The sequence below is a fragment of the Rhinoraja longicauda genome, chromosome 24, assembly GCF_053455715.1.
Source record: "Rhinoraja longicauda isolate Sanriku21f chromosome 24, sRhiLon1.1, whole genome shotgun sequence".
NCBI lineage: Eukaryota > Metazoa > Chordata > Chondrichthyes > Rajiformes > Arhynchobatidae > Rhinoraja > Rhinoraja longicauda.
In genome coordinates, this window is record NC_135976.1 from 14,889,182 (window position 1) to 14,902,736 (window position 13,555).

A 13,555-nucleotide genomic window follows, 5' to 3' on the forward strand; every position below is an offset into this window, starting at 1 on the left:
TTGGTCGGTATGGGCAATTTGGGCCAAAGGGCCTGCTTCCATTCTGTATAACCCACGACTCTATGACTATGAAATTTATGGAGTTTCATGGACAAATGTAGATGTGGCATCTTGGTCGGTATGGGAAATTTGGGCCAAAGGGCCTGCTTCCATTCTGTACAACCCACGACTCTATGACTATGAAATTTATGGAGTTTCATGGACAAATGTAGATGTGGCATCTTGGTCGGTATGGGAAATTTGGGCCAAAGGGCCTGCTTCCATTCTGTATAACCCACGACTCTATGACTGAAATTTATGGAGCTTCATGGACAAATGTAACTAACTTAGTTGGGGCATTTGGTCGGCATGGACAAGTTGGGTCAAAGGGCTTTTTTCCGTACTCTATGACTCTGAGACATGTACAATGGAAACAGGCCCAACTATCAAACACCCATTTTTATACTGATCCTGCTCCCATGGAGTTTATGCTCCCCACATTCCCATGAACTGCCAATAGTTTCTCCCACTCGGTTACCCAAGGGGCAATTAAATGACACTTAATTTGATTTACAAACATTTTTATGAAAGTATAATACTGCACAATATTTTGTGAGCAATAATATTGACTAGAAATTTTAGAACAGCGTGGTGACTCTGTATGGAGTTTATACATTCTGCTTGGGACTGCATGGGTTCCCTCCGGGTGCTTTGGTTTCCTCCCACACACGAATGACAGGTTTATAAGTTTGTAGGTTCATTGACTTTGGTAAAATTGTATATTAATCTCTAGTGTGTAGGATAGTGTTGGTGTGGAGGGTGATTGCTGGTCGGCGCAAACTCGGTGGGAAGAATTTCTAAACGTCTAGAAAAGTCTCTAAAAGTCTAAACTCTACAAAATTTTATGAATGGTTAATCTAAATGTACTTTATTATTTGCTAATTGTAGATATTTTCTTATTGATCCATTGAAGGAAACTCCCCCTTGCTGAAAGAAGATGGCTATTACTTAATGCGTGTAGTAATTGAAATATTGGGTTGCATTAATCAGCAATTACCTCAATCACACCGTGGAAGGAAAAAGACCGAAGGTTACGGGAAGAAGGCAAAAGAATGGGATTGAGAGGAAAAAATAGATCAGCCATGATTGAAGGGCGGAGCAGAATCGATGGCCCAAATGGCCTACTTCTGCTCTTATGTCTTACGAACATGAAACAGCCAATAAATGACATTAAAGACACATAGAGCTTGGAGTAAATCGACGGGTCAGGCAGCATCTCTGAATAACATGGTTAGGTGACGTTTCAGGTCGGGACCCTTCTTCAGATGAAGTCTGAAGATGGAGTACCTTGCTCGGCATGGGCAAGTTGCACTGATGGACCTGTTCCCATACTCCATGACTGAGAGACCCTCCGAGTCCAGGCCAACTATCAAGCACCCATTAGAAGAGAAAGTCTGAAGTCCCGAGCCAAAACTTGGCCTACCAATGTTCTCCAGAGATGCTTCCTGCCCTGCTGAGTTATTCTAGCTTCCTGCCCTGCTGAGTTACTCCAGCACTTTTTTGGGGATAAAACAGCATCTGCAGTTCCTTGCATCTACAATCAATGGCAATACTGGCTGTATTCTAATACATTTATTTCTCTTTCTCTCTGTTTCCACAAGCAGCAATTGACATGAGGAAAGGAAGGCTGGAATATCTACAAGTTGTAACCTGCAGTTTGGACTTTGAATCCACAGCAAAATTAAATCTTTTGCTTCTTTTCTCTGAGTGAGAAATGATATCCCCAGGAGCAAGTTGGGGAAATGTAACTATTAATTTTCCACCTGAAGGAAGCAGTCCCTTGCTTAGAAGAATGCTTGGCATGGAGACCTCAATGAGAGAAAAATCACACTGCAACTTAATCTATTCCACAGGTTTTTGAAGAGCTTGACCCCATTATTACATTTTACCACATTCAATACGCATACATTGGGGTTTTGTACACTGTACTATAAATTTTCTGATCCTCTAGACTCAATAAATTGATGTATTCATGATAAGTTATAATTTCATAATGGAAGTGCAGTATGTAGCACCAGGGGAATAGGTAGAACCCATGTGGCAATTCATCGTAGTTCAACTTTGAGGGGAAAAAAGAGATTGCAGTGCCATGATTTTACAATTCCCAAATCACCTTTCGGCCACTTAAATAGTTCTTGAAGTGTAATCACTGTCACAACATGAGTTATCACACCTTTAATTCATATTTACATTTTTATCGTTAGAGAGATATTGTACAAAAACAGCCCCTTTGGCCCTCCATACTGCCCATCAACCACCAAATTACACTAATCTTGCACTAATCGCATGCAAAAATAGGCACAACGTGCTGGAGTAACTCAGAAGGTCAGGCAGCATCTCTGGAGAAAACTATTCAGGTCGGAACTATTCTTCAGACTTGAAATCCGGGTGGGGGGGGGGGGGGGGGGGGGCGGGGGGGAATAACTAGTAAGAAAACGCCAGAACAAATCAGGGATGGCAACAGATGACAAAGGAAGCTTGGAGTCCATAATGGCTCATTGTTGGCTGGGGAAGAGGTGATAACAAAGGGGTATATGGATGTGAACAGTGGAACTATTAGGACACTTTCAATGTTGGACTAGGGGCATTTTAATGTGATGTGGATAGAACATGGAACAGTACAGCACGGGAACAGCCCCTTCAGCCCACCATGTTTGTGCCAAACACGATACCAAGTTAAACTGATCTCATCTGCCAGTACATGATCCCTCCATTCCCTGCACTTCCATATGCTTATCTAAAAACCTCTTAAATGCCGCTATCGTATCTGCCTCCACCACCACCCTGGATAGAGTGGATGTGGAGAGGATGTTTCCACTTGTGGGAGAGTCTAGAACCAGAGGGTTTATTCACGGCCTCAGAATAAAAGGATGTACCTTCTGAAAGGGGATGAAGAGGAATTTATTTTGTCAAGAACATGACAATCTCTGCTTTATCTGACTTGGCCTCCACAACCATTTGTGGCAATGAATTCCACAGTTTCATCACCTTCTGACTAAAGAAATACCTCCTCATCTCTTTTCTAAAAGTGTGTCCTTTTATTCTGAGGCCGTGCCCCCCTGGTCTTAGACTCTCCTACTAGTAGAAACACTCTCTCCACATCCACTATCCAGGCCTTTCACTATTTTGTAAGTTTCAATGGGGTCCCCCCTCATCCTTCTAAACTCTAATAATGTCACCAACTAAGCCAAAAGCAATCAATTACATACATGTGAGGATAGGGTGGGGTGGGGGAGGAAGGGTGGCACTGATTGGGAAGGGACAAGGACCTTTTACTTTACAAAACATGGTGAGAAAGTAATTTAAACATGAATTCACAGTATTTTTTGGCCTGGCATGCAATTTGTCCCTGAACTAACAGCCAAAGTTATGTAATTATAGAATCATTAATTTCCAAACTACTGAGGACTAAGTTAACTGGAGCATGAGTCACTTGGGATGAGAGGGTCATTCTAATATTTTTCAAACATCTTCCAGTGTAATGAGATTTTCTTTTTCCCCTCAGTTCCATTAATCTGCATCTCCCCTTTCCATCATGATTTTGCTTCTTTGCATTTTGCTCAGCCATGCAAGCCATGCAAACTATTCTGACATTTCACTTACTGTCAGCACTGCAAATGCCAAGGAGCCAGATGAACGATGTGCTTTTTGGGGCCTCCAGCCCCATCACTGACCCTACACAAGGGACAGTCCGAAACCAATCTACCTCATTGGAAACCCTCTGACTATCTTAAATCGGACTTTACTGGACTTTATCTTGCACTATAAAGGGCCTGTCCCAGTTACGCGATCTTTAAGGCGACTGCCGGCGACTGTCAAAGTCGTAGCAGATCGCCAACATTTTCTTTTACCCTACGACAATGACCACGACAATGCCGAGTCAGGTCGATACAAGTTACTTTTTTTGTGAAACTAGCACCTGACTAAGAGATTACACCGTCTTCGGAAACATCGCAAAATTCACACGCTTACCTGACCGTCAAACTGTCACCTCCAATCTACCTGTCAAATGTCCAGACGGTAAATAAATTGGTTGAACAAAACTATCTTCTGGTATCCTCAAATGCCTTTTCTGGATTTAATATAACGTGCTTCTAAAAGCATCTGCGACAACCTAGCAAACCTGGGGACAGCATGCGACAGCGCCCGCAATAAGCTGCGATACCTGGCGACAAGCCAGCTGTCGCCGAGAAATTTCTATCTGGAATTTTTTTCCGCGACGCGTCGAGATCCGCTACAATTCATTGAAGACTCCTCACGATCATGCCCGCGACACCCCGGCGAACGACTGCCTAGTCGTCAGCAGTCGCTTTAAAATCGCTTAAGAGGGACAGGCTCTTAAGTTATTCCCTTTATCCTGTATCTGTACACTGTGGATGGCTTGATTGTGATCATGTATAATCTTTCCGACTGAATAGCACGTAACAAAAAAAGCTTTTCTCTGTATCTCAGTACAGTGACAATAAACTGAACTAAACTCAACCAAACTAAACTATTTGTACTGAAGGCTAACTTTCCTACTTTTGTGGCTAATACATTTTTTATGTCAATCTAACTCATGGTTAAACCCACACTTTAAAGTTAACAAAATAGACATTTAAAAAACAGTGCTGTCAACCTGCACAGTATAGATGGAATTTAACAGATTACGCAAGAAGAGGTAGGGAGCAAAACCTTCATGACTCCAATATAATTACTGGGCTCCGATGACAACATAAGTGGAGCGAATGAAGATTCTAGTTTTATATACATATAAACATGTCAGATGTTAAGTGCTTTATATGAAATCCTAATTAATATTCTTTGCAATGGGTATAAAATTAACAATGAATTTACATTAGCAAACTTGCATTCATTTCTTTTTACCAACTGTAACAACTTAAACATTTCCAAAGCATCTGCAAATTTCCTCTTGACAGATGCTTCCTTCCTAACTGACAGGCAAACACATTTTCCCATTATTTCATCAGTCTCAGCATTAACTTATTAAAAAAGTGAAAAATTAATACTATCTATTCAGCAAGTGATAAGAGTCAAAGAGTCATACAGTGTGGAAACAGGCCTTCCGGCCCAACTTGCCCAATCCAACCAACTTGCCCAATCTATAATAGTCCCACCAGCCTGCATTTGGGCCATATCTCTCGAAACCTTTCCTATCCATGTAGCCGCCAAATTGTTTCTTTAATGTTGTGATAGTACCTGTCTCAACTACCCCCTCTGGCAGCTCGTTCCAGACACCCACCACCCATTGTGCACCCATTCAATGGTGCAAAATGTTAATGTATGAAAGTACAATAACAGAAGTCTCAAATGAAATTTTGAAAGTGATGCAAATTAGTCGAGTCAAGGTCCTCTGTTTTTTAGTCCAAACCAAATAATCAGTTTTAAGCAAGGATTTCATTGTTCCATTTCAGGACATTTGACAATATGCCTTGATTCTCCTGTGTAAGACAATGTTTAAAAAAATAGTTATGTTTTAGTTTAATTGTTCATTATAGGTAGCCGACCAGCGATCACTCGTACACACTGGTTCTATCCCACACACTAAGGACAATTTACAGAAGTCAATTAACCTACAAACCTGCATGTCTTTGGAATGTGGGAGGAAACCAGTGTACCCAGAGAAAACCCACACGTTCACAGGGAGAAGGTACAAATGTATACTATTTTGTTTCTAGGGAATGATAATTTGTGATGTAAAATTATGATCTAGCAATATTAATGTATTTCTCGTGCACATTTTAGTAAATGGTTGAAACCAAATGAACAATTGTGAGCATATATTCTAAGTTTTAGTTATTTATTTTGCAAATTGCTGCAATGTCAAATTCAAATCCAATAAAACTGTTTCTGAAAAAATAATTCAAAATGGACAAGGTTGCTCTGCTGTCAATTGACAACAATAAAAGCAATTAAGTGACCCAACTTCATAATGTCTGGGTATGATAAAATTCATTTTTAAAAAAACCTTCAAATTTATATTGTAATTAAAATCCAATAGCTTATTGAAATAGATGCCAGGATATTCAATGAAAAACCCAATAGACACCAACTGCACTTTCAATGGCAACAGAGTGACGCAGCTGGTAGAGCTGCTGCTTACAGTGCCAGAGACCAGGGTTCAACCAGTTAATCAGGACCTCTGTGTGGAATTTGCACGCACTCTTTGTGACCGCGTGGATTTCCTTCGGGTGCTCCAGTTTCCCCCCACATTCCAAAGATGTGTGGATTTGGAGGTTAATTGGCCCTTTGTAAAAATGCCCCTAATGTGTGGGGAGTGGACAAGAAAGTGGGATAATATGGAACTAGTGTGAACGGGGTGGTCGATGACTGGCATGGACTCAGTGGGCTGAAGGGCCCGTTTCCATACAGTATCTATAAAGAAAAACATTTCCAGACTGTCCCACGTTATATGTGTTAATTAAAATTGGCTGATGGAGAGCTTACAGAATTTGATTCTGCATGATTCAGTGTGGAAAAGATTACAAGAACAAAACGGCCGGAATTAAATGGAATCTTCGTTGTTTTTTATCAGACAGGGAGAGACTGTTGTTGGCAGATTGTAAAATAAGGCACAATCTTGGCTAAAAAACACATAAAAACCCTTGGCGGATAAACAGGCAAGCAAACAACTGCGGCATATGTAACGAAAATTCTCATGTCCTGCAACATTCAGCACACACATCAAAGAGTCTCTGCCACACTCTTATAGATAAACTACACGTTTTTTCATTAGTGGCAGAATTAGCATTTTTACTTATTTTACTAATGCAATTATCTACCATCCAGCTCTTTTTCCTTTGATTTTCCTTTATCTCTTCCTTCACAGTAAGATTCATTTCTTGACTTGATTGTACAGGATGTAATTATTTTTCAAATCTGCTATTCTCTCCGGCTGTCTTGGGAACTGACTGTTTTTATTCTTAAAATGATGACTGGGCTCTCTCTTTTGTCTGGTTTCTAATTGAGTCTGTCATGTATTTCACATGCAGTTTGGTCTGTCCTTGATAGTAGTGCAATACCTGATATGGCAATTACCCAACAGATTAATGTATGCGTTTGACTGCATTCTCTTCCTCGATGCATTAACAGGATAAATAAATACTTCCCAGAGAGATGTCTGCAGCAACATTTAACACTCCGAAGCATGATTTGTTTGGATGGTGTTCTTCCGTGCACTACATTAAAAGTTGCTGATATTCACCGTAATTGTTTTATACATCTCCACCAACGCACATACACAAATTTTAGACTTTGAAGAGATATGGCATGGAAACAGGCCTTTCGGCCCACCGAATCCACGCCAACCACAATCAACCCGATCGAGATCCAGTGGGCATAGGTTTAAGGTGAAGGTGAAAAGATTTAATAGGAATCTGAGTGGTAACTTTTTCAGACAAAGGGTGGTGGGTGTATGAAACGAGCTTCCAGAGTTGCTGCCACTATATGACTCTATAATACATTTGTGATGTAACTACATATGCTTATATTATGTCTGGTTTTAATACGTTAGTTGAAAAACAGTGAAAGTGAAATTGTTAGTGGACTGTCGCAACAAGTAACATTCCAAGCAAGAACTTCTGGTTGGTAAATATTCTGTACACTTACCAGAGAAATTGACTTTTCGGATGTATTCAAGAAGAATTTTGCCATCGATGGGATCCATTTTGGAACAAAGTCCAACATAGCCATGGCAGAGGTCTTTATGCATGTTGTGCAAAGCATGTGCCATTGCATAAACTGCATCAATCACAAAGAGTACTTTTCCTTCTTGTTCGTAAGAATTATTCCGGCCAATTCTTTCCAAACCTAGCAAAAGACAAAGGCAAAAAATAATTTCAATCATTATTTGTTAGCCAAAAAAACCCCCAAAAATAATAATGCGTATTGACAGCAATTAATGATCAAGGCTTGGGGGAATGAAGGAACAGTTCCACCCAAGACAGCAAGAAATTGCACTGATATGTGAACGCAGCCCAGACCATTACACATACCAACCTCTCTTCCATTGGCTCCATCATCCCCTTGGCAAGGCCACCAGCATAATCAAGGATGAGTCTCACTCTGGTCATTTCCTCTTATCCTCTCTCCCTCAGGCAAGAGGTGCAAAAGTGTGAAAACGTACATCTCCAGAAACAGGGACAGATTTTCCCCGGAAGTTATCAAGCAACTGAGCCATCCTGTCAACAACTAGAGAGCGGTCCTGACTTATCAGGCTTATTAACCACTAGAGGCTCCAAAGACCAACCTAGACCTGGACGCATTGTTTTAGTATTTGCACTATTAATGTTTGTTTGTCTGTGTGTGTATATATTTGTGTGTGTATAATATATATTATAATGTTATATTTTATATTAGAATTGTATATATATATATATTTTATTTTATTTTTATATAAACATAGCACAAAAAGTAAGGAAATTTGTGTTTGGTAGATTATTTCTTTGTTGTAACAATGCTTCTTGGCAATAAATCTTATACCGTTGGAAAGCCTGTTTATTTCCCTTTTAAATGGTGCCACATTTGTAAGGAACATGCATTTGTGGGATGAGCAGCAGAGCTGAGTATATGGGTTGCGCCCATGAAAAATTTGCCAAATCTTCTCTGCCAATGCCAAACAGCTTATTCTGCTGTTGCTATTGACTCTTGTTTTGAGCTTCTGGTACCCCCAGGTGCTGACAAGAATGGGATGCCATCCCACAACAGTGTGTGACCAGGCTGGTGACCAGCATGAGGAGGAGGTGCCAGGCTGTTGTGGCTGTGTATGGTTCTTCCATACGCTACTGTGGCTCCTGTTCATTAAATGAATAAATTGTTAAATTGCCAATATGTCTTGTTTCTTCAGACTTCAATCATCCAATCCACCAAACAACACCGAACAAGAGTCAATGGCAGAATAAGCTGTTTGGCATTGGCAGAGAAGATTTGGCAAATTTTTAATGGGCGCAACCCATATACTCAGCTCTGCTGCTCATCCCACAAATGCATGTTCCTTACAAATGTGGCACCATTTAAAAGGGAAATAAACAGGCTTTCCAACGGTATAAGATTTATTGCCAAGAAGCATTGTTACAACAAAGAAATAATCTACCAAACACAAATTTCCTTACTTTTTGTGCTATGTTTATATAAGTATATATTTATATTTTATTTTATTTTTTTATATATATATATATATATAAACAAACATTTTTTGTAGGTTATTATGGTGTTTACAGAATACTATATTTACCTATCTGTTTTGTTGCTGCCAAGAAGAGTTTCTTTGTTCCGTTTTGGGACATATGACAATAAAACACTCTTGACCCTTGACATATCATCCCTCTGATCACTTTGTATTTATCCTATTATTCTTTTGCTGCCTGTTCTTGGTTTTGTTACCCACCCCAGGCCTTCGTGAGCTCTGATGCTTTCCTTTCGAACCTATTTATAAATGAAATTCCCTCTTGCCCACACATGCCGGCATTCATTCATGGCTGGCTCCAGTGCTAGCAACACACTCCATGCCTTGTGAAATTCATGACCATGGTAAGCAGGTATGTCTTTGCAGCGTAAAAGAGGAAGTAACTCAACAGGACAGGCATCATCTTTGGAGGAAATGGAGACCTGACATTATCAGACACAAAATGGATGCTGGTTTGCAATAATGCTGTAAGGTTTACAACAATGCTGATCTATGATAGAAATATGTACAAAAAAGGTAACAAAGTGGTGGAATAACTCGGTGGGTCAGGCAGCCTCCATGGATAAATCTGAAGAAGGATCCCGACAATAGGATCCTTATTGTCACCTATCCGTGTTCTCCAGGGACACTGCTTGACGCGCTGAGTTATGCCAGCACTTTGTTTCCTTATTTGTAAACCTGCATCTGCAATTCCTTATTTCTACAGGTGATATTATAAATTCGGAACCTTCTTCTGTGGAGAATTTATTTTTCTTGACACTGTGCATGAACTCAAATTTCCATCATCCTTATTACCAATCTGCATGTGCTTCATAACATACTAACTGTTGAGATCATTGAGAAACATAATGATACGTAGAGAACCACTAAAACAAGCCTGGATGCCTGGATTAGGGAGCATTAGCTAGAGAGAGGTGGGACATATTTGGATTGTTTTCTCTGGAATGATGGATGTTATGGGGAGACCCGCAATAATGAGAGGCCTAGATAGGGTAGACAGTCAGAACCTTTCTCCATGTTTGGAAAAATCAAATACTCAAAGGCATTTGTGAGGGGGGCCAAGTTTAAAGGTGATGTACGGGGCATGTTTTTTTTACACAGCGGGTGGTGAGTGCCCGGAACATGCTGCTAGGGTGATAGTTAACGTAGATATGATAATAACATCTAAGAGGTTTTTGGATAGGCACATGGATATGGACTGTGCAGGTAGATAAGAGATGGTCTTGACATCATATTCAGCACTCACAATGTGGGCCGAAGGGCCTGTTCTAGCGCTGTATTGTTCTATGTATCACCTTACTAATCTCTCTACTGTCCGAAATCTCATGATATATGAAACACATTTATTTGAATATAGATAATAGCAATATAAATATTATAACTCTGTCACAATTTTTTTGGAAGTAGATTAAGCAGGTGTGTTGCGACTAAATATAAATGCATAAGCACATTCATAAAATGCGTATCTTAAATGTAAATTATGTTTTTCCACTCACGAAGAATGCTTCAGCCCAGCAGCATCTCAATAGGTCTATATATATATATATATATATATATATATATATATATATATATATATATATATGTACGTACATACATATATATATATGTGTACGTACATATACATATATATATATTCACAAAACGCTGGATTAACTCAGCGGGATAGGCAGCATCTCTGGAGAGAAGGAATGGTCGAGACCCTTCTTCAGACTCCAGACATATATGTGTGTGTGTGTGTGTGTGGGTGTGTGTGTGTTTGCGTGTGTCTGCGCATGTCTGCGTGTGTATGTCTTCACAGAAATGTCACCTGTTCATGTTCTCCAGAGATGCTGCTTTGACCCGCTGAGTTACTGCAGAATTTTGTGTCTTTCTTGTACATCTCGGTAGGTCTCATTTGTTCTATCTCCAGTGCAATCACATTACTCCCCCTACCATGGAGACCAGATCTGGCTGGTATCGAGCCCCCACTATGACTTTCTGCGGCTTAATTCAACTTCCATCCAGTCAATCACGCACATACCACCTCTCCCAATCCACCAAAGTAGGTTTAGATTGCCTGACATCCATACCAATTTCATGTGCAATTCTAGCAAATTTAGCAGCACGTATTTTGTATGCCTCACCGTATAGCCAGTAAGCCTCATAATGGTCTGAATATAAGGTCATAAATTTACGGTGTTACGTGATTGTGTATATGAGAATTCTATTGCGTTGAGGATGGTGTGATTGATTTTGAATGAATAAGTACTAGGATGATGCCTCCCATGTCCTCACTGTTACAATGTGACATACAGGTGCAAAGGGTCTCCAGAACACAGGCTTTGGTTTGTAAATCAGTCACCCATGCAGAAAGCTGTTTTCAAGGCTAAATTCAATTATCTTCTGTCAAAACATTAATTGGGTATGTGAAGCATGTACATGGAGAAAACCAGTGACTGTCAAATGCCTCTCTGTTCATTAACATGGATGTAGTGAGCACTTCCACCACCAGGTCTGTTTCTGATCAGATTTGATTGACTGTACTCGCTCGATCCAGCAGCCCTTTGAGGAAAGATTATATTCTGCAGGCTGTCGGCCATCTTTTTCAATTCACTTCTTTCAAGTGCATTTCCATTTCATTGCAATGAAACAGAATTCTGCAGAACAAAGGTGCAGAGCCATGATATGAATGACCAATTAATTCAATGAATAGGCCCCCCAAAGTGAGCTCCAAAAATAAGAAATAATGTTTTTTCTTTTAATTTTGGATTTTGGAAACAATTTTAAACCATCTGCTGGAGTTAGGAGCCGTGCAGCTGAAATTTGTTAAGGCTGGAGAGAGAAAACGGGTGTAATTTCATGCAATTTGTCACAATATTTTTTTTTTTCTCCTTATTGACAAAGTTATTATGATATAATCATTTCGGAGTGAAAGATACAATCCAATAAATTGATATTCTTTACCTGCATTAACAAAAGCAGAGGCATACGGTGTGGTGAGGCCACATCTAGAGTATTGTGTTCAGTTTTGGGCACCATGTTATCGGGAAAATGTCAAGCTGGAAAGGTTTCAGAGAAGATTTACAAGGATGTTGCCAGGACTCGAGGGCCTGAGCTACAGGGAGAGGTTGAGCAAGCTGGGACATCAGTTCCATGTTTTTTATCTTTCTTTTCCTAGTCATTGTCTGGAAAACCTCTGCATTGTCTCTCCATCACCAGCTTGCAAACCTTCTGTTATTTAACTAATTAACATCAGCTCCGGTCGGGGGTAACAGAAGTGTCTATTCTGTGATTTCAGAAGCATTACAGAATCACATCAATAATATTAAGCACTACTTCATTAGTCGTAACAAAGTCTATTTCGATAGCATCGCAGGTGGCACGGAGGTGGATAAATATGTCATGCTGAACAATTGTGAAAGAGACAAATTTATTTTATATTTTCTGACTGGAAACAGGCATTATTCTATAAATGAGTGCCAGCTGGTGTGGCTTATTAGCTACCTGTCACAATAACCTTGGAGAATCACAAGGAGGCATAGTGACACAGCGGTAGAGTTGCTGCCTTACAGCGCCAGAGACCCAGGTTCGATCTCGACCACGGGTGCTGTCTAAACAGAGTTTGTACGTCCTCCTTGTGACCACGTGGGGTTTCTCCGGGGGTTTCTGCATTCCAAAGACGTATGTATAGGTTTGTAAGTTAATGGGCTTCTGTTCCTAGTGCGTAGGATAGGTTAGTGTACGGGTGATTGATGGTTGCCATGGACTCGATGGGCCGAAGGGCCTGTTTCCACACTGTATCTCTAAAGTAAAATTTAAGCATCAAAATGCACAAACTCATCACAAATTTTGTTCAGTTACTCTACAAGAACATAATGAAATTAATTTCAAGTAACTTATTGAGAAAAATTTATTGTGGTTAAATGCCCTCTGTATAAATTACGTTTGACTTATTAATGGCTGACATAGTAAAGGAAAAAAGACATTAACTTTGAATAAAACTTAGTGAATTTTCTATTAATTATTTAGACCTAATGTGCATTAATAACTACCTCTAATTTTAGTTTATTAATCAGGTTGATTGTACTAGTGAGACATTAATTAACGTACTTCCTAGAGATAATTAATCAAGGATTTAGAAAAGAGACTTGCTACAATACATCAATTTGTTAACATTTTGGAGATTATGCTCCCATGCAGGGCACGAAAAAATAGAAAGCCTCATCCATCAGAATAAGATTGCAATTTACATTGGTTATTAGATGATTCCTTAATTGCGTAGTAACTACATTTGCACTTAAGTAGGAGGGAACAATAAGGGATAAGTTTCTATCAACTGGTATTTTAAAA

At 39.8% G+C, this 13,555-nt stretch overlaps 1 protein-coding gene across 3 annotated transcripts in view; it reads right to left on the reverse strand.

Annotated features, from left to right (window-relative positions):
• The window catches only part of LOC144605433 (metabotropic glutamate receptor 4-like), an 808,110-nt gene that overhangs the window by 278,372 nt on the left and 516,183 nt on the right, over positions 1-13,555 (reverse strand). For all 3 annotated transcript variants that reach the window (XM_078420690.1, XM_078420688.1, XM_078420691.1), the window contains exon 7: positions 7,648-7,848. In XM_078420690.1, coding sequence (XP_078276816.1) covers positions 7,648-7,848 — 201 coding nt within the window. The remainder of the gene's footprint in view (positions 1-7,647; positions 7,849-13,555) is intronic.